The sequence below is a fragment of the Peromyscus leucopus genome, chromosome 11 (assembly GCF_004664715.2).
Source record: "Peromyscus leucopus breed LL Stock chromosome 11, UCI_PerLeu_2.1, whole genome shotgun sequence".
NCBI classification, from domain to species: Eukaryota; Metazoa; Chordata; class Mammalia; order Rodentia; family Cricetidae; genus Peromyscus; species Peromyscus leucopus.
Window position 1 is genome coordinate 27513692 of NC_051072.1, and position 25081 is coordinate 27538772.

The 25081-nt window shown below is 39.5% G+C and overlaps 1 protein-coding gene across 1 annotated transcript in view; it reads left to right on the forward strand.

Annotated features, from left to right (window-relative positions):
• C7 (complement C7) overlaps window positions 1–25081 on the forward strand; it is a 62798-nt gene that overhangs the window by 4811 nt on the left and 32906 nt on the right. Inside the window, 7 exon segments of the mRNA XM_028875583.2 lie at window positions 2199–2274; window positions 5772–5913; window positions 9225–9372; window positions 10333–10471; window positions 17735–17905; window positions 19114–19357; window positions 23058–23171. Of these exon segments, the coding sequence (XP_028731416.1) occupies window positions 2199–2274; window positions 5772–5913; window positions 9225–9372; window positions 10333–10471; window positions 17735–17905; window positions 19114–19357; window positions 23058–23171 (1034 nt within the window).

Genomic DNA, 25081 nt, shown 5'->3' on the forward strand with positions numbered 1-25081 from the left:
AAATATAATAACTATACTTTTATTCTTATTTTATTTTTTTCCCTTTAAGGAAGAAACAAGGACAAAAATACCTCATGGTTTTTGGTGCCAGTTCCAGGGTTTTACCTTAATTCAGAGAGCTCAGAGGATTCAGAGCAATATTAGATCTTTAAATTTAGTCCTTGATAAACATTCTCCAGATTTTAAAGGTCAACAGTTTTTTTTTTTTTTTTTTTTTTTTTTTTTTTTTTTTTTTTTTTTTAAAAAAGAAAATAGTTTTATTGGTTCCTGAAGGCTGGATAAAAGCCAGCACAATTTACCCATTCCCTTGTGTTTATTCATACTGTTGGATTGATGGAAATAGGTCAGTTCACTTGGTGGAACTATTAGAATAAGTGTCAGGAGCTGTGCAAGACCCAGGGACACAAAAGGATGAGATAGCATGTAGAGTCCACTGGTGACCAAGGTCCTGAGGCTAAGAACATACGTGCTCTAAGGGTTCTGTGCAGAGTAATGAGGGAGACGATGGGGTGGTGGTGGTTGGGGGAGGCTACAGAGTATCCATACCGTGCCTCCATCTTTGGGGAAGGCCTGTTTCTTCCTGGGGCACAGGTAGGCAAGCAACAATACATTCAGAGGGCCATTTAAGGATCAAAAGATTCAGACATTTGGCTCACTGGTACCATGTGTAAACAGGTTACCAAGGTTCTTTCAATGCACACTACAGAATGGGATTCATTGTTTTTAGGATCACCTGACAGCTCTAGGATTCAAGAATCACCTGGACGCAAGAAGTCTCCCAGCCCAGTAATGTGCTATGAGTCGACAAATCCAGAGTCCTGGTTCCATGATCTTTTCCTAAGTCTTCCTTGACCTTTGAGGACTCACCCAGGTGTCTTTCTCCACAGCCAGGGTTTAGCATTATTTGAGAGCAGCTCTACCACCCACATATGCTTGATCAGCGTGGCATTACTTAAACTCAGTTTTTTACCTGTGTATGTAGTTAAGAAGGGGCCTGAGTGAATATGGAGGACATTTAAATTGCTGTCACATAGTCTTCGATAGCATTTTTCTAGTGTTCTTAGAGCTTGTCTCTCAAGTTTCTGGATAGCTTCAAGTCATTGTTGAGTTTCTTCAAAGGCCCAATACCTTCCTCCCAAATACTTTCACCTACTCTCTTAATTTTGACTACTCCTTTATTTATATTCCCATGATAAATTTTATGTAAACATTGTCTTGGTTAGGGTTACTACTGATGTGATGAAACACCATGACCAAAACAACTTGGAGAGGAAAGAGTTTATTCAGCTTATGTTTCCACATCACAGTTTATCGAAGGAAGTCAAAACAGGAACTCAAGCAGGGCAGAATCTGGAGGCAGAAGCTGATGCAGAGGGCATAAGAGTGCTGCTTACTGGCTTGCTCATCATGGCTTGTTCAGCCTGCTTCCTTATAGAACCTAGGGCTACAAGACCAGGAATGGCACTACCCACAATGGGCTGGGCTCTCCTTCTCCCATCAATCACTAACTAAGAAAATGCTCTCCAGGTTGGCCTACAGCCTCATCCATTTATGGAAGCATTTTTTCAATTAAGGCTCCCTCCTCTCTGATGACTCTAGCTTGTGTCAAGTTTACATAAAAAATAGCCAGGATAAACATTGTTATGAAATTTATCACATTAGGTACAGTATATGATGATTAGAAATTTCTGTGTTCCTATCCTTACAGCCTTCTATGCTAGCAGTACTTTGTACAAAATAGATATTTAAGAAAAATTAATCTATAGTAAAAAGAGGTGACCCTCTCCCATTTTCATATACTTTTAGGATACTTTTAATACCTCTTAAAATTTTTGGAAGTATTTCCTCTTTTTAACCAACATATAATAATTACATAAAATGTGCTTTAAGGTGACATTTTCATATATACATTCCTCGTCTTAAAGCACATTTTTGTTGTTGTCTGTTTTTTGAGACAGGATCTCATGTAGCTCAGGCTGTCTCAAACTCATTGTACAGCTGAGCATGACCTTGAACTTCTGATCCTCCTGCCTCTACCTTCCTCCTCCCATAATGGGGAGGGAAGGCTAGATGACAGGTGATCACGACCTCTCACGGAGAGGTGCCTTTGATGACTTTTGACTGTTCTTGTCTATTCTTTGTAATTTCTTGCTTCTCTCCCCACCTGATTTATGATCGACAATCTGGTGCCATGACAGAGCTTCGTCTCCAGTCCACTGCCAGTGGGACTCCTTTGGCCCTTGGTCAGAATGTGATGGCTGTACCAGGACACAGGTAGGCTCCGACAGGACTTTTGACTTGGTTATTGTTACGTGAAGGTATAACCACAACAGAATCAACTTTTGAATGTTCATCAATTAGTGATAATGTATTTTGAAACTTATTTTTGTGGAATTTTCCAGGAAGAAATGAGAACTTGTTTACAATACTGTTATGCTGTGATGTCTATATTTTTCTTGACTTTTTATTTTTAAACACAGGCTGAAACTCAGTAATTCTTTATTAACCAGACAAGAATGACATAGAAGAAAGTTCAAAATCTGTGTTTTGTTCACAAGTTTTAACTTTTCCTCCCATTTCAACCAGTAAACAGTGAAGCTGACGCTTCATTTTACTTCACAGATAGAGACTGACTGAATAAATCAAGCATCTGCAATGTTTTATATTTATTTCCTAAGTAATAATATAAAATAAAATGGTTGACTTGACCCTTGACAATACTTCTAAAAATGTGTTTTTCTTTATAAAACATTCATTGATGAGGATACAGAAATGTGTAATGAAAGAAAACAGCACTCATAATTTTGTTGTTTAGAAGAAACAAATCTACCACCGTTTTGCTATTTAGTCTTCCAGCACACTTTCTCTCTGTATGCTTATGGTCTTTATTTTATTTATTTTAACACTCATTATTATTTTCTGAGAATTTCATTCATGAGTAATGTATTTTCAATACTGTGTATAGTTTTTAAATATCATTATCATCATTCTTTAAAGTAATTTTTTATTGAAAATATATTCTTCTACCATACAATCCATCTCTACCGTAGTTCCCCCCCATCACTCCTCCCAGCTCCCTTCCACCTTTCTCTCTCAGACACCCTCTCCCTCCATTTCCCTTCAGAAAAGAGCAGGCCTTCAAGAGCCAACAACCAAACACGACAAAAATAAGACACAGTGGTGGACAAGGCAACCCAATAGGAGGAAATGAGTCTCAAGAGCAGGCAAAAGAGTCAGAGATACATTTGCTCCCACTGTTAGGAGTCTCACAAAAACACCAAGCTCACACACACAGCCACAACATATGCAGAGGATAACAGAACTATCACTTCTTGGTCTTTTGTCTAAGATTGTGCATAAATAACAAAACCCTATCACAGAAGATGATTTTTGTCTTGAAGCATCTTCGACATCATTTTCTCCATCTATTTCCTTTGATGCACTTATGATCAAGCCCAACTCTTGGGACTGCTAGGCGAGCACTCTGGCATTGAGCCTTCTCCAAGCCATCATTTTTTTTTTTTTTTTTTTTTTTTTTTTTTTTTTTTTTTTTTTTTTGAAACAAAACCTTACTCAGTAGCCCAGGCTGTCCTGGAACTCATGGCAAAATCCTCCTGCTTCAGCTTCCAAAGTGCTGAGTTTATTGACATAAACCATGCCATTTGGTCATCATTTTTTAAAAATGAAGCATTCTTTTATTATTTATATGAGTGCTATTTTCAAAACAAGTTACACAAATGAAAAATTTGACATCTAGCAAACATAATAGAAGATGGCTGCTTCCAGAGGGGGAAAAACACATGAATAACAAGGCCAAATTAAAAGAAACAGCGAGCACACAAATCATTTTTATAATTTAAACCCCCCCAAAATGACTTCTAAGTAGAAAGACAGATGAGTGTGTTTGTCATATAAGTATTTTTTCTTTGATGAAGGTCATTGTGCAATGGATATATCCCAGTTGATGAAACGCAATTTTTATTCAGAAAGAGACAGGTGAAAATGAAAAAGGACCAGAGGATTAGAATCAGAGAGGTGAAAATGAGTCTGTGGAGAATGGGCAGCCTTTAGGGCCCGGCTGCCAACATGAAGAAGGGCAAAGATTCCGGTGCAAAGTACACCATCTGTATTCAGAACCCAGAAAAGGGCACACCGATAAGCTACGTATGTGGCAAGTCTTTGTCAGTTAAAAAGAGAGACTAAAAGCATATCCAGAAACTTTACTGGTCCTATTTCTTACAGCTCTGCTGTTAACTGCAATGCAAGGTGCCAATGCCAGGCTGAGACTCATGAAAGCTCACTCATAGTCCAAATTACACAGTGTGACCACTTGTCCCACGTGGTACCCATTTCCAACCCAATGCAAGATGGAGGAGTACATTTAAAATTGGTTTGTGTGCTTAATCTTCCCAGCTGATTGTCACTCAAGGTTTAATTCCTCTCAAAATGAGATGGTCTTCTTTTTATTAATAGAGAAGGGTTATTTTTGTTAGGGTTAATATTGCTGTGAAACACCATAATTAAAATCAGCTTAGGGAGGACAGAGTTTATTACATTCACAGTTCCATATAATAATTCATCATCAAAAGCAGTGAGGGCAGGAACTCAAGCAGGGCAGGTACCTAGAGGCTGGAGCTGATGTAGAGGCCATGGAAGAATGCTTCTTGTTGACCTGCTCCGCCTGCTTTCTTATAGAACCCAGGACCACAAGCACAGGGATGGCTCCACCTACAATTGCCTGGGACCTCCTCCATCAATAACTAATTAAGAAAACGCCCCACAGCTGGAAATTATGGAGACATTTTTCTCAACTGAGGCTCCCTCCCTTCGGATAACTCTAGCTTGTGCAAGCTGACATCAAACTAGAGAGCACAAGGCACAAGTGTAGGAGACCAGGAGCAGAGAGGAAAGGTGGTTCATATCTTCAGTGTGTTTAAGCATTAGATACAGGGCTCCCTATTTGATGTGGACCAAGTGCATTTTAGGACTACTTATGAATTTCCCACTCAGCACAGTAACTTCTTCCATTTTCTTCTTTTCTAAAAGAGGCCCCATTTTGATGCATTTCCCTATCAGAGCTCAACTCTCCATCAGCTAGTAAAATCCCATTGTTAACATCCCTTAACATTTGAATTGCTCATACTCATTGTGTATACGTGGCCTTCATATCAGTACATGTCTTTCGGGGTTCTTTTTCCATTCTTGTCTCATTTTTTTTTTTCCTGGAAGGCCCAACTCCAGTCAGTCACCTACCATGCTTATTAAGGTTTTATCCTGCCACCCTCCAGACATGGTTTCACAAAGATCCGCCTGCCTCTGCCTCCTGAGGTTTAAACGTGTGCACCACCACTGTTCTGCTAACTTCATCTCATCTTCACTCTTCTCCCTGTAACCTTCTCTGCCCTTTCCTCTAACAAAATGCATTTCATTAGTCTTAAACATTTAGTGCTTAACTCTCAGAATATAGCTCTGGCCAAAATTTTGATCGTATTGTATTGTAATGTATTTACTCTTTCAAGTCACTTTTCAAAAGAATCATCAGGACTTTTTCCCCCTCACTCAACAGTGAAAGTAAATATATAGTTTGAAGCTCCGTGTAAATAGCAATCTAACTGTCATTGAACCTGCAGGCTCATTGATTTTGTGGATTCTACTCCTGTACCACACCAGAACATGTTCCTAGACAGTATTTCTCAAGTTGAATTAATTCTTAGATTTTATTACTCAAGGAAATGGGATAACTAACTTACAAACTTCTGCTTTGTTTCCAGACCCGATGGCGATCAGTTGCTGTTTATGGGCAGTATGGAGGCCACCCATGTGTGGGAAGTGCTTTTGAAACACAATCCTGCAACCCCGATCTAGGCTGTCCAGTTGAAGAGGGCTGCGGAGAACGTTTTAGGTGTTTCTCTGGTAAGTTGTCTTCCATGGGCTCAGCATGGCTGTGGAGAACGTTTTAGGTGTTTTTCTGGTAAGTTGTCTTCTCTGGGCTCAGCATGCCGACTGTAGTTCAAGTGTTATTTGTTAACTTGCTCCATACATATTTGTTTGAATTTATATTGGCCTCCAAATGAATTTTCCCCAAGTATAAGCAAGATTTTTGTTAGTATACTAATTGCATTATCAGATAAATCACACACTTAGATATCATCAATCCAGAAGTAAGAGAGACATCTGGTTATAAAGGAATGGGCATTCTTTGGTGTGTTGATAGAATTATAGCTATCAACAGCCTCAACTAATTTCTTCTTTCCTTTTCTTTTTTTTTCTTTTTTTTTTTTGCGGGGGTGGGGGAGTGGGAGGTGGGGAGTGGGGCGGGGACATGGTATCTTGTAGATGAGCCTGACATTCAACTCCCTATGTAGCAGAGAACGGTTTTGAACTTCTGATGGTCCACCTCCCCAGTGCTGAGGTTACAGGTGTGAACCACTACACTCAACAAAAACCAATGTATTGAAGTTTTTTTGCTTTTGTTTTTGTTTTTTCCCTGAGACAGGTTTTCTCTATGTAGTCCTGATTATTCTGGAACTTACTCTGTATGCTAGGCTGTCCTTGAACTGAGGGATCCTCCTGTCTCTGCCTCCGATGTGCTGGGCTTAAGAGTGTGTGCCACCACGCTGCAACATATTGGAGTTTTTTGGACAGATTAGTAGCTAGAGAATCAGCGTGTTAGATTTTTCTTTTACTATTATTTAAAATTTTTTTTGTGCAATATACTTAGATTATATTCTTTCCCCTTCCCCAAGTCCTCTCAGATCATCCCCCACTTCCCCTTCCACCCAATTTCATGTTCTTTCTCACTCTGTCAAAAAAAATAAAAAGAAAAAAATAACCTAAAAAAGATAAAGCCCACAAAACCATAACAACAGAAAGCACTCAGGAAATCATGGAGTCCTTTTTGTGTTGGCCAGCTACCCTGAAAATGAGGCCTGTCCTGGAGTGTGGTTGGTCTACCCAGTACCACTCCACTGGAGAAAGATGGTTTTCCCTTTGCAAGTGGGTATAAGTTGTAAATAGCTTCTTGGTAGGAGTGGGACCCTGTGTCCACTTTCCCTTCTCAGTGTTGGGACCCTGTTTGACCTGAACTTATGCAGGTCTTGTGCATGTTGTCATATGTACATATGTACAGTTTTCTACCTGAAAAATGATATTTGCTTGGGATCATTTATCATATCTAACTCCTATAATCTTTTCACTTAGTCTTCGGCATAGATCCCTGGGCATTGAGGAGAGGGCTTTGATAAAGATAGTTTCATTTAGGACTGAGAGCATCAAAGGCTATAGTTGCTCTTAAATAACACTTGTAAAGCTCCTGTTTTATTTTGAAAACTCAAATCAGGTGATAGCTGCTTTGGGAAGCCTTTGCTAATCCCTCAGGAGAGAGAATTAACCAACAAATCACTTCTCTGTGCTCACTGTCTATCTTACACTCTCCGTAATCCAAATTGGTGACCTGTATATCTCTCTGAAGTTTTGTAGACATAAGCTCTATTTTGTTTATTTTCTCATGAGGAATGCCTGGAACATAACAGACTCTCAACAGATGTTTGCTGTGTTGCCTTGAGTGATACATAGAATGAGCTATATGCTGTACTGTAAAAAATTTCTGTGCACAAAGCATCCTTTGAAGAAATAGACGAAGAATGACCTTCACAGTCTGCGGGATAAGGATAGTTTTCAAAAAGGGATAATGTTTAATTTGATATTTAAAAAGCACATCAGAGAGAGGATTAGAGAATATGCTTCTAGACAAAGAGAATGATGTGTTAGGTCACTGATATGACCTGCATTCATGCAAATGGTCCAATATGCAGAAGGCATAGGAAGACTGATAAGGAAAAGGCTGTGTAGCGTGAGAGTCTTATTAATAAAATCAAACCCGGGGCCAATTATTGGGATGAAATGCTGGATGGTCAGAGAGACAGAACAAGCCACAGTTAACCTCACCTGGCCAACTTCTCAGCTGGTCTTGTTTCCTCAGACTGGAAGCCTCTGTGTCCTCATATCTGAATGGCTCTCAGCTGAACTGTGCTGCTAGAAGCCTGAAAGCTTAACCAGCCAAATGCTTAACCAGTCAAATGTTGCTTGTTTCTGGTCTTCACGCCTTATATATCTTTCCTTTCTATCACCACTCCCTGGGATTAAAGGCTCGATTTTGGGATTAAAGGCGTGTGTCACTATGCCTGGCTGTTTCCAATGTGGCCTTGAACTCACAGAGATCCAGAGGGATTTCTACCTCTGAAATGCTAGGATTAAAGGTGTGAGTGCCACCATTTTCTAGCCTTTGTATCTAGTGGCTGTTCTGTCTCTGACCCCAGATAAGTTTATTAGGGTGCACAATATTTTGGGGGAACGCAATACCACCACAAGGCTGGGATGATGCTGGGGAGAAAGACATAGCCAAGGTCATCTGATACTCACTGATGCTTTCCCAGTATTCTGAGTTTTCACAACGATGATGTTGCTGATTTATAATGGTTCCTGTTTTCATAGGCTTTACTAGCAGATTATACAGCATACGAAAAGTCTGGCAATTATCATACCATACATACATATTTGTTTCTCAACACCAGCAAGTCTTCTACAGAGTAGATGCTGAATTTCAACCATTTGATCTAGTTTCTTTTTTTAATTTATTAATTTTTATTTTATTTGCATTGGTGTTTTGCTAGGGTGTGCCATCCCCTGGAACTGGAGTTGCAACTGGAGTTGTGAGCTGCCATGTGGGTGTCAGGAATTGAACTCGGATCCTCTGGAGGAACAGTCAGTGCTCTTAACTGCTGAGCCATCTCTCCAGCCCCTTGATCGATTTTCTTTGCTCTAAAAAAACCTTAATCACCAAGAAAAGAACAAGTCTGACATCTAGGTTAACAACTACAGAAACAAAATAAAAAGGTCAAGGAGTAGGACATCAATCTGTTTTTACCAGTAAATAGCATTGTGTGAAACTTGGAGGAAGTAGATAAAAATGCTCGATGATTATGGGTTTGACTCTGGACTTTTGAGTTCAGGTCTATTTTCAATTTGCACCTGGAGAAGGTAAAAATCAGTTCTGTGTGTTTCAAAAATGGAGATCAGAACCATCACTAGTTCTTTTCTAGACAATCTGCAGGTTTGTCTGGGACCCACATTAGTCTATCAGCGCAGTACTGGAGTAGTCCCAGCCACTGTCTTTCCCTCCTCCTCCTCCTTCCGTATTTTATGAGAACTTCTCTCCTGTGCAGGTCAGTGCATCAGCAAATCATTGGTTTGCAATGGGGATTCTGACTGTGAGGAAGATGGTGCTGATGAAGACAGATGTGAGGATGCAGACAGCAGACCTTCCTGTGACATTGATAAACCGCCTCCCAACATAGAACTTACTGGTAATGGGTAAGGTTGCAGTTTTTACTTTTGTTCTGTTTTATGGCTTGGTGAGTCTAACAATAAGTTACCCAACAGCTCAGACATCTTTGCCAAATCCCGCTCCAATTAAAAAATTCATAGCCGAATACCTATAGATTCATGTAGTAAGATACAGAGTCTGCTCTTGTTCCAGATACACCAGGATGTAGTGCTGAAAGTCTTAGGTCAAGGGAAACCCCTCTTCTCCAGGGAAATCTGGACAGTTGGTCACTCTAGGAGGAGGAAAAGAAGAAGGAGAGAGAAACAGAGATGGGGGGAAAGGAGGAGGAGGAGGGAGAAACAAAGAAATAGAGAGTAAGAGAGAGGAAGAAGAGGAGGAGGAAGGAAGAGAGAAGAGAGAAGAGAGAGGGACAATAGTTGAAAACGAAAGGGAAGCTTTCTTTTAAAAAATTAGGATTAAGTCAATTCTAGGCTTCTATTTTCTAAAATAATCTTAGAAAAATCAGTGTGAATTTCCCTACAACAGCTTCAAGGTTATTAACAGAAAAACAGGGCAGAGTTACTTTAAGGAATACTCTTCAGCATGCTAAGAGAATCAGCTGGGAACTCCGGGTGGAAAGCAATCGCTGCTCCCCAGTAACCTTAATTGTATTGGCTTTATCTATAGAATCAATTCTGAAGCAGCTGTTGCCATAGATACAACAGGCCCGTGCTTCCCAAATACGTTCTCAGGCTGACAGGATGTTGGATTTCCTTTACTGCTGGTGTTAGCTCTCCCGCCATCAGGAGGAGCTGGCTAATGCACGGCGGGCATTAGGGTGTTGCTTCTGTTTGTACAGCTTCTCAGGTGTGACACTGTAGAGGATTTTAGTGACTGATTTTTAGAAGGCTTTGCTCATCCCCCCCCCCCCCAACAAGTACTAGTTCTGGTTTTTAATTGCCACCCTCCTCACCCCTGCCTCTGTCTCCCTTCTCTTCTCCTCACAGTTACAATGTGCTCACTGACCAGTTTAGGAACAGAGTCATCAACACCAAAAGTTTTGGTGGTCAATGCCGGAAAGTGTTCAGTGGGGATGGAAAAGATTTCTACAGACTGAGTGGAAATATCCTCTCTTACACATTTAAGGTACTCAATTACACCAATTTAGTGAATTGTAATCCATGACTTGTCAACAATCATTGTTTATATGCATCAAGATTTCAGTACTTGTTAGGAATTTGCTTATGGCCTAATATGTGGTCAGTTTTTTTAATTGTTTTAAAATTTTATATATACATACATACCCATAGATATAACATATATGATAGATATTATGTTATATATAGCGTTTTGATATCATTCCCTTTTCTCTAATGCCTCCCCATTGTTGTTACTTTTGCTTTCTAACTCCATGTACTGTTTGTTAGAAAAAAACAAAACCCAAACCACTGAGTCCACTTACTGCCATCTGTGTGTGCATGGGCGAGGAACCATCTAATGGAACGTGGGCAGTGTCTCAGGTTCCATGTCCCCGGAGTAAATCATCTTTACCTCCCCTAGCAGCCATCAGTTGCCAATAGTTCCCCAGCAAGGGGTGAGACTTCCTTAGCCCCTCCATCATTCATACTGGGATGTTGGCTGCTGGATCTTGTGCAGGCCTTGCGCATTCAGTCCTAGCTGCTGGGAGTTCATTGGTCAATTTTCATCAACCTTTTATGTATGCTTCAAGAGCGTTCCTGTTTTTGAAGTCTAGAATGCAAGTCAATAATACTTTTTTTTCTCTGCAAAAATTTTACTTTATAATTATACACTTCTTTTTTTAAAATTTAATTTAATTTTATTTTACAATACCATTCAGTTCTACATAACAGCCACAGATTCCCTTGTTCTTCCCCTTCCTGTCCCCTCCCCTTTCCCCCAGCCCACCCCCCATTCCCACCTCCTCCAGGGCAAAGCCTCCCCCGAGGACTGAGATCAACCTGGTAGACTCAGTCCAGGCAGGTCCAGTCCCTTCCTCCCAGACTGAGCCAAGCGTCCCTGCATAAGTCCCAGGTTTCAAACAGCCATGCAATGAGCCCAGGACCTGGTACCACTGCCTAGATGCCTCCCAAACAGATCAAGCCAATCAACTGTCTCACCTATTCAGAGGGCCTGATCCAGTTGGGGGCCCCTCAGCCTTTGGTTCATAGTTCATGTGTTTCCATTCGTTTGGCTATTTGTCCCTGTGCTTTGTCAATAATACTTTTAACATGTCCTTTAAGCTGATGGTTCATGTGAGCTCAGGACCTTTTATCATCTGCACTGTACGAGTGTTAACATTCAAGGTTCTGGCTGTGACTGGTTACAATGATTTCCTTACTCTGTCATAGTGGTAGTTCATTAAAAATGCTTTATTTTAAAATTGTGAAACAACTTATATTTACAAAGGAGTCTGGTAACATCTGTTTGCAATTGGAAGAAAACCAATGAAGCAAATGCCTGTATTTCTATTATCCACATGTTGAAGTGGAGCATATACAGTGGCTGGTATATACTCATCCTTGATAACATTCCTCTCACCCCCAGAAAGCCACTGTCATATATTTTGTACTAATACTTTCCTTGTTTTGCTCTGAATGTTTATCACATATGTATCTGCATGCATCTATGTGTCTCTAAATAACTGCCTGTGACTTAGTTTTGCCTGCTTTTGTCATTTACAGACACAGAGTAATATTATTTTATGAGTTGTTTTCTGTTGCTAAAACATGTTTTTGAGATTCATTCATGTTAATGAACGCAGAGTTTTTATTCCTGTCCCCATTGCTTTTCTCATGAAAATGCTTTCAACATCCCTGTGCACCAACCTTACATAAATTCTTTGGGTTGTAAACCTACCATTCAAATCACCATTTTGTAAGATCGGCACAATGAAACTTTACTACGATTCCAAAGTGGCTGCATCGGTGTGGACAAGTAGTCACGGCTCCATGCTGGTCCTACCTGACTACTCATCTTTGCTTTTGATGCTGTGTTCATCCTGTTTCTTGGTACCAACACCAAATCTGCTCATACAAAATACTTAAGGATTTTGGAGATTTTCCCAAGGATCGGGGTGGAAGAAGAGCATTTTCCAGTACAGTACCCTGAACACATTCCACCCATTCCCATTCATATCCTGACCCTCAAAACTCTCTTCCCAGCCTCACCAAAGTGGGGTTTCTCATCTCATTCTGTTTTAACCTCTCTGTTGGATTCATCTTCCAGCAGCTACCTTTTTACTCTTTTTCTGTCCTTCAACTCAGAATTCCCTGCATTTCTGGTTGAGTTACTCCTACATTTAACTTGCAATTTTTTAAACAAAATGACTTCTGTGGAGGCAGAAGGACCTCTGCCCACTCAGATTAGCCCTCTATAGAAGCAGCTTTGACTATGAATACTAAGCATTAACCTCCAGTTTATAGTAGAATGAGTTAGTTACAGTGAATACTTATTAAATCCTGAAACTAAAGGAGTCTCAGGGATGGGGAGGGAGGCAAGGAAAAGAGGAATAAAAGTGAATAATAGAGGAGATGAATATGGCAAAAGCGCATCGTATTCGTGTATGGAAATGCCATCATAAAACCTCTACCTTTTGTGCAGTTCCAATATGCTAAAAAAAAAGGTTATTGAGCCAAGTAAGTGTGACATAAAACTGACTTGAGAAACAACTATAGCTACCAAGTTTTGAGTACCTACTCTGTATTTGCTCTGTTTTAAGCCACAGAGATAGATTTGATCCTTGCATTATTCTTGGAAGGTAACAGTTTGCTATTTTGTCATGTATAAATTGAGGCTCGGGGGACTCTGGCTTATTCCACATTCCCACATTAAAACAGTATAACCTAGATCGAGAGAATCAGATTCTGCAGCCCTTTATTTTCCTATTACATTTTGTTTTCCTCATTTCTTGCATTCGATTTCTTTTTTCAATTCAGAATTCTATATAATAAATAACATGTGCTATAATTTAACCTCTGGCTAGGAGGGAGAACGTGAGATATGTGCATGTAGATGCTAATAATTATTGTTCAATTACTGTTCCTGGAAGGATATGTTACTAATTCTTTCATAATTATAAGGGAGATAAATTGCATATAAATTTTCAAAAGGGTCAAATTTAGAACATTACAAGAGAAGAGGAAATAATGAGGGAGAATATTTCCGAGTTAGTTGGAAGAGAGACATGCTAGAAGCCTGTGGCCTCTGAAGAGAATGATTTAACAACAGCATGATCCTGACATTCATTTTCCTCAGCAGGGATTGGTTTGGGGATTGACGTCTGAAATGCCTTTCCTGTCACTGAGAGTGAAGGTGTTTGTCAGAAGTAGAGGGAAATTATAGCCTGTTACTGAGCGCAGAATAGTAATGATTTGCAAATCCAGCCTGAGCGAAGTGAGGTGGAAGCAACAGGCAGTGAGCCAGTCATCTGAGTGCCAAATGCAGACATGGGGATGGGGGCAGCAAGAGCTCCCCCCAGAGTTCCCAGTGACCCGGGGCTCACTGTGTGATCGGCTCTCCACAGGGTAGAGGGTGGCTTTGACTTATTTGGGACATCAATATTAGTAAGCATAAACATGTATGATCTCTTAAAATCTGCATGTTGGTTATTAGCAATTCAGGCTTTTAGGGAAAACCCGGTTTCCTCCTTACTAAGCCACTGACCTTGTCCTACACATTCTCTGCTTATTCTTACTTCTCACACACAAAAGGCTACTGAAAACCAATTACTCGTTAGGGCTCCTGAGTTGCTTGAGAAGGTGACACTCGGCTTCCTTCGTTCTCAGCATGTGGCATGTTGTAGATGGAATGAATTATAGATCATGCTTGAAACGGGTCATTGAATCTCCTGATTTTGGTTATGAATGTATTTCATATTTCATCACGTTGTTTGAAAAGAGACCTTGCATACATACAAAGGAATAATGAAAAAGTCAACTCTAATGTTAAATTGCGGCTTTCTTTATTGATGTGAGGAGGATAGTTAAGACTGCTTCATCTACCTTCTAATCAGGAGTAATTTGGACAGTGAGAAAAGTAGTTCTCATATGAGAACCTTCATATTCTAGGCACTGTTCTAATATTTTCACATGGATTTTTATGCATATGGATTTTTTTCCTTATAAAGGTTGACTGTTGAGCTGAACAGTGGTGGCGCACAACTTTAATTCCAGCACTTGGCAGGCACAGGCAGGTGGATCTTTGTGAGTTCGAGGCCAGCCTGGTCTAAGACAGCCAGAGCTACACAGAAACATCCAGTCTCAACAAAACCAAAACCAAAATTAAAACAAACAACAACAACAACAACAACAAAAACCCAGTTGATTGTACTTAATCTAAAAATCTCAATTAAACTTCTGGATTATTGACATGAAGTAGAAAATTCCACATCTTGAAACTATGTTCCATGCACAAAATATTAAAAATATTATTTAAGATTAACTTTAGGCTATGTGTACAAGGCATATATGAAGCAAAAATATATTTTGTGTCAGACATGTCTCATTCTCAACATATCTCATTACATGTGCAAATATACTAAGATAAAATATCTGAGACCCAATTTGCTTCAGTCCCAAACATTATGAGTATATGCCTGGCTCTAATAGTGCATTGACATGATATATATGTATAGATCCCTATCCATGTATTTATATGCATAGCTGTTTATACCATAAATATTTATACTATACTTTCGTAATAGTTTTAGTTATAATGGGGATGATAGAAGAAGGAGGAGGAGAGAGGGAAAAAGTGACAAAATAGTTGCATCTCAAAATAGAAAGTCTTAATAACTAAAAGGAGTTAAAACCAGCTCGACCAAAGAATGAAGGTTAGGAAAGATCAGGAAATGGAGAGGAAAAAGGAGAGAGGAGAGAAGAGAGAGTTTCTGATAGAGATGAAGTGGTTTCTGGTATGGTCAGAGAAAGATACAATGTACTGAGGAGACAAGAAGAGGTTTTCAGAGAGAAGACACTGGTAGGGAAAGAACTATGAAGGCTAAGCTGAAATTCGAAGACAGTAAAAAAAAAAAGTGAAAAGTACTGGTATCGAGAGAGAATAAGTTGAAGAACAGGTTTCTGTGATGTTGAATGATGGGTGTGTAAATAATAAATTGAGTCAAAATACCTTGAGATGTTAGGGTGTTGGATGTTTAAATTAGTGATTGGGAGAACCTGTTATTTGGAAATTAATAAGATCACACTATCTTGAAAAAGGTCATTCCTGCAGCCTTGTGTAGGGGGCACAGGAGTGAGGAGAGGCTGCGGCAAGGCAGCCCAGAGTATTATTTGCATAATCAGGAATCAGAGATTTGAATTGTAGATTTGAAGGTGGGGGAAAAGAAGCAAAAAAGTTGGCATTAGATTCTTGTCTCTCAAAAGAAATACAAATAAAAACAACCGAAGTATTGGTTATCTGAAACCAAATGGCACGGAGACATTGTAGTGATTGTAGAAACCTTCATAGTTATTTTATTATTTTTTGTGTATATATGTGTGTAGTTGTGCATAGTGAAAACAATATTCTAATAGAATTAAATACAAGAAAACCCACCTTTTCTTGATTTCTGTGTTTAGTATGTACATATGAAACAGTTTCATTATGATACTTTCCTTCTTTATTTATTTTTCGTTCTTTGAGATAGTCTCACTCTGTAACTCAAGCTGGCCTGGAACTCACAAATTAACCCAACCTCAACTGTGTCATAATTCTCCTGCCTCAGCCTTTGAAGTGATGAGATTACTCCTATGAGCTGCAATGCTTGTATCATATTTTCACACACACCTGTCATCCTGTTTTGCTCATATTCACTTTCATTATGTTTTGTGTCCCATTCTCTTCTCCTACTGATGTCCTCTCTTCCACCAAATAGTTTCCTGCTTGTCTGTCTATCTGCCTGTTTGTCTCTATCTCTATCTCCCTGTCATCCATCCATCCATCCATCCATCCATCCATCCATCCATCCATCCATCCATCCATCCAGCTATCTCTCCTATCTACCATCTTTAACTGTAGACTCCCCATATGAGAGAAAACACACAGCAGTTGACTTTCTGAGTTTGGGTTATTTCACTAACGATGATGTTTACTTGCATCAGTTTTTCTGCAAGTGACACAGTTCCATTGTTTTATTAAAGAATACTATTTATGGTATGCACAATCCATATTTTCTTTAAGTTTTAGTAATATTCATTTTATCATGAAAACAGATGTGTGTGAAATAGAAATGTTTGTGGAAGGTGAGCTCCAACTTGACTGCTACATAAAATGGAAACCGAGAAAGGGAACCTTTTAGCAAATTTTGTTTTGCACTCTGGGAACCCACATTTTTAGCAGTTTTGTTGCCTATAATTTCAAGAAACTAAGAAACTTTCACACAAGGAATTGCCTTGCAAAATAGTGAAAAAGTATGTTATTCTTTAGTGCTGGAGCCTGTAGCTGTTGTGATTGTATTGATTCAGTGTTGGATACCCTTTACACAGGGGAGAGACAGCCTAAAGTAGTCACCATCATGCTTTCCATAAGATTTTTGCTCTACTTCGCCAGTCCATGTGATCATTTTACTCTGATGCAAGGTAAAATCAATAATAAAGGAGTCATTTGTTTCTCCACGAAAGACACTTATCTGCCACATGTGACTAACCTGTAGTCTGCTTTAAAATTCTTGTGGGATAGTCCTTTTCCCCCTATCATTTAACATTAGAAAAAGGGAATGGAATGTTGACATTAATTCAACAGAACCAGGAAGTTTAAACTAGTGTCATGTCACAAAGTCCAAATGATCGAATTGTTTCACATCACCCATTTGTTTCTCTGTTTGTCAATATGGAAAATCAAGAGGAGAATGCTTCAAGTTCACTGTTGGTGTAGCTGTATGGATTTGCTCACTTCTGGGGTAAATGCTAAGTAAAGAAAACGGAACATAGTTGTACACAGATGTGTTTTGTGAATCATGTGGAGTTGCTGTTAGTGACGCTACAGCTCCTGCTCAGCAGAATTGTCTTGGAACAAACACTTTCTGTAGACAGTTAGGTGGCAGTTACAGCTGTTTTGTGTAAGTGCAGAGATTTGTGTTCGTGGGAGACTGTGTGAAGGGAGCATGCATCTTTTTTTCCCCAATGTATTTATTTTTATTTTATGTGCATTGGTATTTTGCCTGCATGTATGTCTGTGTGAGGGCGTTAGATCTTAGAGTTACAGATAGTTGTGAGCTGCCACATGGGTGCTGAGAATTGAACCCGGGTCTTCTGGAAGAGCAGTCAGTGTTCTTAACTACTGAGCCATCTCTTCAGCCCTGAAAACATGCATCTTAAATGATATAACAAAAGCATCTTGGATATATACCAAGTCCTCATTGTGGTATAGTAAAAATTCTTCTTCCCTTTACAGGTCAAAGTGAGTAACGATTTTAACTATGAGTTTTACAACAGTAGTTGGTCTTACCTAAAGCACACATCCACGGAACATACATCATCTAGTTCAAAAAAGGTCTTGTTTTTCTCTTCCTCATCTAATAAGCACAGTTATAATCCAAAGACCAAGGATATCTACATGAAAAAGGTTAGTATAAAAAATAAACTATTTTTTCTGTTTTTTAACTAGTATTGAGTGTTATTAACATTAACAAAAGTATATTTTATCAAAAGTACTAGTTTTCTGATTTATATTAAGGCAAAAAATAACTCCTTGAAGAGACAATGCATTCTTTAAAGGTACAATATTTTTTGTTATTTTTGACAATATACTTATCTTTTTCTTATTTAATAATAATAATTATTATTATTATGAGACAGGGTCTTATGTAGCCCCAGTCTGGCCTTGAATTTGCCATGTAGCTGATGTTAGCTTTGAACTACTGATCATCTTGCTTCCACCTTCCCTGTGCTGGGATTATAGGTGTGCACCATGGTGACTGGCTTGTTCCATTATTTCCCTTTCCTTCCTTCCCTCCCTCCCTCCTCCCTCCTTCCTCCCTCCTTCCCTCCCTCCCTCCCTCCTTCTCTCTCTCCCTCCCTTCCTGTTTCCTCTCTGCCACCTTCCCCCTTCCTGCCTCCTTCCTTCCTTTTTTTTTTTCCTTTTCTTTTTTGAGGCAGGATCTTATGAAATCCGTTCTGGCCTTAAATTCCAGAGCCTCCCACCTCTAGAGTTCAGGCATGAACCGTCATACCTGATGGATTTGTAAAGTTAGCAGTTGGTTTAATCATGAAAGGGCAGCATTTGGAAAACAGATCTTACGTGTTTCATAACTAAGAAGCTGGCTGTGGAATAAGAACAGGTTATGGTTATCATCTCTGTATTACATTGTTCACACTGTAGGGAATTAGTCCAAGGTCTGCTTTGAGTATTATTAAAAGATTATTAGGGAATGTTCAAAAGACGTCATTAAACAAATAGCCAAACCTGTAAATATCCCACCATGGGAGATAAGTAATATATTCTCCTGACCTATAAATTATGGCCAAAATGTGACTCTAAAATATCTTACTTGGAAGACTTTCTTCCAAACTAGTTTAGCAGGTGTATTGAAGTCAGTTTCCTTTTCTTGGTTGAGACGAGCATTGCTTAAATAATATCCTTATTTGGGCTCCAGAATTCTTCAGGTTACTTCTTGAAGGTGAGCTCAGCAGAAAACCCATTAAATCTTAAGAAAAATCAGACTGGGTGATGGGAATGGGCAGCTGATCAAGATGATGGATAGGGAACTATTTTTTTGTATCTTTTTTTTATCTTCCACTTAAAACTCCCTTTGCTCTTTCTTTTTCCCACAGAGTTATAAATTGTTGGTTGTTCAGAACAGTGTTGAAGTGGCCCAGTTCATTAATAATAATCCTGAATTTCTACAACTTGCTGAGCCATTCTGGAAGGAGCTCTCCCATCTTCCCACTTTGTACAACTACCCTGCCTACCGACGGTTAATTGACCAGTATGGGACACATTATCTGCAGTCCGGGTCCTTAGGAGGAGAATATAGAGTTCTATTTTATATGGATTCAGGAAATACCAAACACAATGGTATAGTATTAAAAATGTTATCTGAAAGCATCCAAAGAGTTTAAATGGTAGAATACACATGGTTAACTTAAACTTTTAAGCTTTAAAATTTGATAGGGACTTAAACTGCCGAGGAGTCCAAAATTGCAGGAATCTATTATACTCTACTTAAATTCTCACATGATTTGAGAAATGTCTGCCTACTCTTTTGAATAATCTCAAGTTAAACCATTACCATTATCAGCTGTCTCTAGGGGGTGTTAGATTTTCTGTAATACTTTACAGTCTTTCCCATTTCTTGGACTAAAAAGTACCTCTTTTTTTAAAAACAGATGTCTAAGTTAGCTTACAAAGCAATGGTTTGATCCTTTTTTTTGTTCTTATTTATTCCCCTTGTTTGTGGCTTTTTCTCTGCACCCTGCTGCCCTCTTGCTGATCTCTTCCCATCTCCATCATAGTCGCTTTACTTCTCTGTCACATATATTCCATTGCTCTCTTTCCCCCATGATTTCTTCTTCTTCTCTCATGGACCCATTTCTAGTCCTCCTCTCTCTTTCTCTCTAATCTCCCCACAGTTAAATCTAGGTTCCACAGATGAAGGAAAACTGTTAGCATTTGTCTTTCCAATTTTGGCTCACTTGACTTAACACAATGATTTCTAGCTTCTTCGATTTTCCTGCAAATGTCATCATTTCACTGATTTCTCTTTCTAGCAGAATAAAATTCCATGGTGCTTATGTACATTTTATTTATCTTTTCTTCTGTTGATGAACATCTAGGCTGGCTCCATAGCCTTCTACCGTGTCATGAATAATGTCATAATAAACATAGATGTGCATGTGTCTATCAGTGCAGTGACAGAGTCAGTCCTTAGGATAGAGGAGTACTAGGGATGGTGGAGTAACATATGATGGCTCCGTCCTGATTTCCACTGTGGCTATACCAGTTGACATCCCAACAGTAATGAACAGGGTTCTCTTATCTCCTCCAGAGTTTATTGTCAAGATTAAACAATATTTTTTAAAATAAATTTATTTTATACCCCACTGCAGTTTCCCCTCCCTCTTCTCCTTGAAGTCTCTCTCCCCACTCCCTCTGTTCCCATCCCCCCAATCCATTCCTCTTCCCTTTCTGTTTAGGAAAGGGCAGGTCTCCCATGAGTATCAACAAAACATGGCTTATCAAGTTGCAGTAAGACTAAGCACCTCCCCATGTATTAAGGCTAGGCAAGGTGACCTAGTATGAGGAGTAGGGTCTCAAAAGCCAGTAAAAGAGTCGGAGACAGCCCCTGTTCCCACAGTTAGGAGTCCCACACAAAGACCAAGCTACAGAACTCTAACATATATACAGAGGGCCTAGTTGGGTCCCATGCAGGTTCTCTGGTTGTTGGTTCAGTCTCTGTGAGCACCTATGAGCACAGGTTGGGTTAGTTGATTCTGTGAGTTTTCTTGTGTCCTTGACTCCTCTGGCTCCTACCATCCTTTCTCCCCCTCTTCTGCAGGATTCCCTGAACTCCACCTAAAGTTTGACTGTGGTTCTATATCTCTTTCCATCAGTTGCTAGATGAAGCCTCTTTGATGACAATTGGGCTAGACACCAATCTGGTCCCAGGAGATGGCCAGTTCAGGCTATGTATCCACTATTGCTAGGAGTCTTAGCTGGGTCATTCTTGTAGACTCCTGGGAGATTACCTTGTGCTCTACTGTTGTACTGTAAACTTAGCCTTTTAAAAAATTTCATTTTTAAAATTGTATTTTAGACAGGGTCTCATCAAATTGCTCAGGCTGGCCTTGAACTCATTCTAACCCAGGCAGCCTTGAACTTGTGATCTTCCTTCAGGTTGTAACCTCCCTCAGTTGCTGGGGTTACAGCCCTGTGCACCAGGACCTGCTTAGGAAAAAAAAAATGTTTTAAAGCAGTTCCCTGTGGACTTTTTGTTCTTTATTATTCCCAATTCTTTTAAAACTTATCCCTGAAAATCAACATTTGGTAGATACCTTCCTTGGGACAGGCAAGTCACATTGATACTCAGAATCCTCACTTCTGTCTCATGAGGTGGGTACTATGATCTACCCCCCACCACACACACACTGAGAAATGGAAACTTGTGTTATGATGAGACTCTTTGAGGTCACATAGATCGCAAGGAAAGGATTAGAAGCCAGAATGAACTGCTATCATAATCAACCTAGCTTTTTCCCGGTGCTGCTAAAGGTGACTGATGTGTTTTTTTAGACAATGAACATGCCACAGGAATCCTTGCTTTTGGGATTCCAGCTTGAAAGGATGGCCCACCCCATCTGCTCAGATGAGGGAGACTTTCACTGTTCCTTCTCTTTAGAGAATTTTCTGTCTGCCTAGCTAATGTTTCAGGTCAAACCTCTTTCACCTTGTACAGTTGCCCATATTTCCTTCATTGCAACTCATCTCTTCAAGGTCTCTCATTCTGCTCTGATCTCAAAGATGAGTAAGAATTCTTATGTGGGATTTAAGGAGAGCTTGTAGTTTTTCCTTATGGGGTGATTATTATCTTTTCCTTGTTTCCACTGGACCTTTTCAGTTCCCTACTAGTTAAATTTAAATAGAATTTGAAATTTTCTTGTTTCATATGTTGAGAATGAATACACAAATATTGTTTTGTTTTTGTAGCAGACAAAGGCATTATATCTTTGAAAGATTAATCTTGCATATGGCTTGATATAAACTTAGTTTCAATTCTAAATCCTAAATTTTGTGGCATTTCAAGGTAGATTCCAACTACATTGAGATTCCATCTCACTCCAGTCAGAATAATAGTCATTAAGGAAACAATAAAGGTTGTTGAGGATACAGATGAAAAGAACCCTTGTACACTGATGATAGGACTATAAATTCATCCAACTACTATGGAAATCAGTATTGAAAAACTGTAAATGGGCCTACCATATGATCCAGCTATACCACTCCTGGCTATATAAGCAAAAGACTCTTAGTCAGCATACTGCAGAGGCTTTCACTATAGACAACATTAATTATATTCACAATAACTAAAATATGAGATCAGCCAAGATGTCCATCAAGAGATGGACAGATTCTTGATGAGTCAGAGCTTTCTGGGTTTAGTTCCTCAGCTCAATGATTAGGTAGATCTACTGTTAAGCCTTGATTCTCATTGACTACAGTTCTACCACGGTGTGTAGACATTTTGTTTTTTTTAGGCTTGGACCCCTGACCAAACTGCTTACAAAAGAGGGCAATCTTGCTGCTAATTTCTTTCATTTAGAAACCACAGATACTGACCAAGAGGCCAAGTGAGTAGGGCCAGGAGTTTAGGAATTAATTTGTAGAGGCTCATAATTCAACTTTTAGAATCTCCACAAGTGAGTGGGAAGCCTTCATACTCCTGTGTTTATCTATTTGTTTCATTTCCAAGAAACTGACCGTGAGGGAGGTAAGGGATGCAAGTATTCAGTTTCTGCTCACTCTACTCATTTATGTGAAAATTACTTGGGATTTCTTCACACCCTTGCCCTTTGGCCAAAGCTAATAGGAGGAAAAGAACAAACTACAGTACCCTCTTTTCTGAACTTTGCTCTTCGAGAGCACTTGAAATGATTCATAGTTTGTAAATCGCCACAGACAGCCGGAACCACCTCTAATCCCTGCTTTCACCCCCAGCTGCACCCCAAAGAACATCTTTCATGAACACAAACTAAACCTTGGCTTTTGCATTTCTTCCCAGATTTGGAATCAGACACGGGGAAAGAATGTTCTTCTTCGAATTTGTGGCTCTTTGTTGTATCCTCATCAAAAAAGAGATGCAAGGAACTGGATGAAGCTTTTAAAGCAACTTCAGGTAAATGAGAAAGAGTCCAATTTGCATTAATAGCTTAGCCTTGATCATCTTATAATTAATTAAGTTTTGGTCGCCAGGGCTATTTAATCATTAGCAGATGTTCTCTTAAAAATATATTTGGTTAATTTTATGTCTTGTTTTATTTTTTTATTATTGTACTATTTTATTTTTTTTGAAATAGGTTCTCACTATGTTACTCATCTATACTTGAACCCCTGGGCTCACGTTAACCCTCTGTCACCAGAAAATTTGGGGACCCCCGTGTTGGATACTATATGGTACCAGGGAAATTAGGGCCTCCTTAGATTCCTGGTATTGTTGATTAAAGAATTTAAAAATGGACTGATTAGGAAGCTTGTGGACAATATTATTAGATTTTGAGAGAAAACAACAGGGAAGGCAAGCTTAAATTGCCAGATGTTAGAGGAGGGTTATGGAGAAAAGGAAGAGAGAAATCCATGCCTTATGAGTGTGTAATTTGGTAGAAAGTGTGTGGTTTGGATAGCTTTAGAGAAAGAGCATGAAAGTACCAAAATGCCAGAGGAAACATGCTTAGTCTTTGGCCAGGATCAGGAAGGAAAAAAAATAGAAAAGAAGAGAAAAAAAGAGCAGTTATACTTTTTGGAATTGGGACTAAGGAAAGAGGCAGTCGTAGCAGAGCTGTAGAGGAGAGGCAATGTAAGAGATTGCACCAAAGACAGAGTGTCTGTGAAACAAAAGTACAGTATCTCACCAAGGGGGTAATTATTTCCTCTATCTCTTTAGCATGCCTTAATGTGAATGAGCCTTCCTGAGGATGGTCTCTTGGCCAGGTGATTGACAGGCCCAGGTGAATTAATTCTTAATGGAAGACATAATAGTATGTAATATTCTAATCTTTGTAGAAAATCAGAATGTCACACGTCCACTCTCATCTCATTGATGGGACCCCAGCTGCCAGAACCTGTGCAGATTTTGTGTATGTTGCCACACCTTTGTGAGATCATGTGTTCATAGTCCTGTTGTGTCTGGAAGACACTGTTTCCTTGAAGCTACCCATCACTGCTGGCTCTTAAATCTTTCCACTTCCTCTTCTTCGTAGATCCCTGAGCCTTGAGGGGAGGAGTTTGATAAGACATTTCATTTAGGGCTGAGTTCTCCAAAGCCTGCTACTTTCTGTGCACTGTCCAGTTGTGGGTCTCTGTGTTAATCCTCATCTACTGCAAGAAGAAGCTTCTCTGATGAGGGTTGAACAATGTCTTTTCTATGTGTTTAACAGTATGTCATTAGAAGTCATTTTATTGCTATCTTCCTTTAGCAGAATAATAGTAGGTTTTCCCCTAGGCCAAGGACCTGTCTAGTTTCAGGTTCTTGGCCATTGTAGCAGTGTCAGGTATGGGTTCCATCTCACAGGGTGAGCCAAAGAGTGGTTGATTACTTCTATAATCTTTGTAGCACTACTGCTCCAATATATTTTCCTTGCAGTTCACTGTTGTAGGTGGAAAGGTTTGTAGCTGGGTAATATTGATGATTACCTTCCTCCTTCAGTAGTCTACAGAGTACCTTGCGCCACAATGAGTGCTAGTCAGGAGGGGGTGAAGCTTCTACTTAGGCAGCAGTTCGACTTCTCCATGCTCAACATGCTCATGACATAAGTAAGTGTTGTACTCAGCAATGAGGCCTCAGCATTGTTGTGGAGAGCAGCCACTAGCCTTGGCAATAGCTTGTGATGTTTAAAGGTTCTATGGGGCCCCTTTGGCCAATAACTCAACAAGATATAACAAATTCCTGGAGCTGGAGCTGTTACTGAGTGACATAAGATGTCTAGTTGGGGTATGCTGTCCCTTATTATTTGGTGATTCCATTTATATTCCTTTCATATATATATATTTTAGGACGCTTCAATAATAGTAGATTTCCATATGTTTTTT